The following is a 475-nucleotide window of genomic DNA, read 5'->3' as shown; positions in this document are numbered from 1 at the left end:
GGGAAGGCAATGTGCCCGTCTAATCTTTAGGCTGGTCCGTGAGGAGAAGATTTAACTTTCTCTAGTTTAGAGCAGTGCTTTTGACATTGCCTCTGTGATCCAGTGACACAGTGTTAAATGGTATTAGGACCTGGATTCAATAAGGTGGAAAATAGGATGTCATATAAACAAATGAGGCAATTGCCTTGTACAGTAAGAAATAGTGAAAGTATTTCCTGTAACCTAACCATGGCTTGGCATGACCTTGCTCTGACACCATGACACAAGCTTATCCTCAGGAGAAGTGGATTTTTAAAGCCTGTTATTAACTTCCTACGGGCCAAACAAACAACTGAAGAAGAAACGGGGTCATTTGTGGTTGTTTATTTCTTTCTCTTCCTGACACTTCTCTGCCTCCTGATTCTTCCTAGTGCCTGGAGCCCTGCAAAGAGTCCTGGGACCTGAAGAAAAACCATTGCCAAAGCTTCTGTGAGGT

The 475-nt window shown here is 43.2% G+C and overlaps 1 protein-coding gene across 1 annotated transcript in view; it reads left to right on the top strand.

Moving 5' to 3' along the window:
- Window positions 1–410: 410 nt before the first annotated feature.
- KAL1 (Kallmann syndrome 1 sequence) overlaps window positions 411–475 on the top strand; it is a gene marked incomplete at its 5' end in the record, with an annotated part of 60,582 nt that continues 60,517 nt past the window's right edge. The window contains 1 exon segment of the mRNA XM_010289874.1: window positions 411–473. Within this exon segment, the coding sequence (XP_010288176.1) occupies window positions 411–473 (63 nt within the window).

The sequence above is a fragment of the Phaethon lepturus genome, unplaced genomic scaffold (assembly GCF_000687285.1).
Source record: "Phaethon lepturus isolate BGI_N335 unplaced genomic scaffold, ASM68728v1 scaffold4666, whole genome shotgun sequence".
In the NCBI taxonomy this organism is placed as follows: domain Eukaryota; kingdom Metazoa; phylum Chordata; class Aves; order Phaethontiformes; family Phaethontidae; genus Phaethon; species Phaethon lepturus.
The sequence above is the reverse complement of the archived record's forward strand: the minus strand, read 5'-3'. Positions and strand labels throughout refer to the sequence as shown.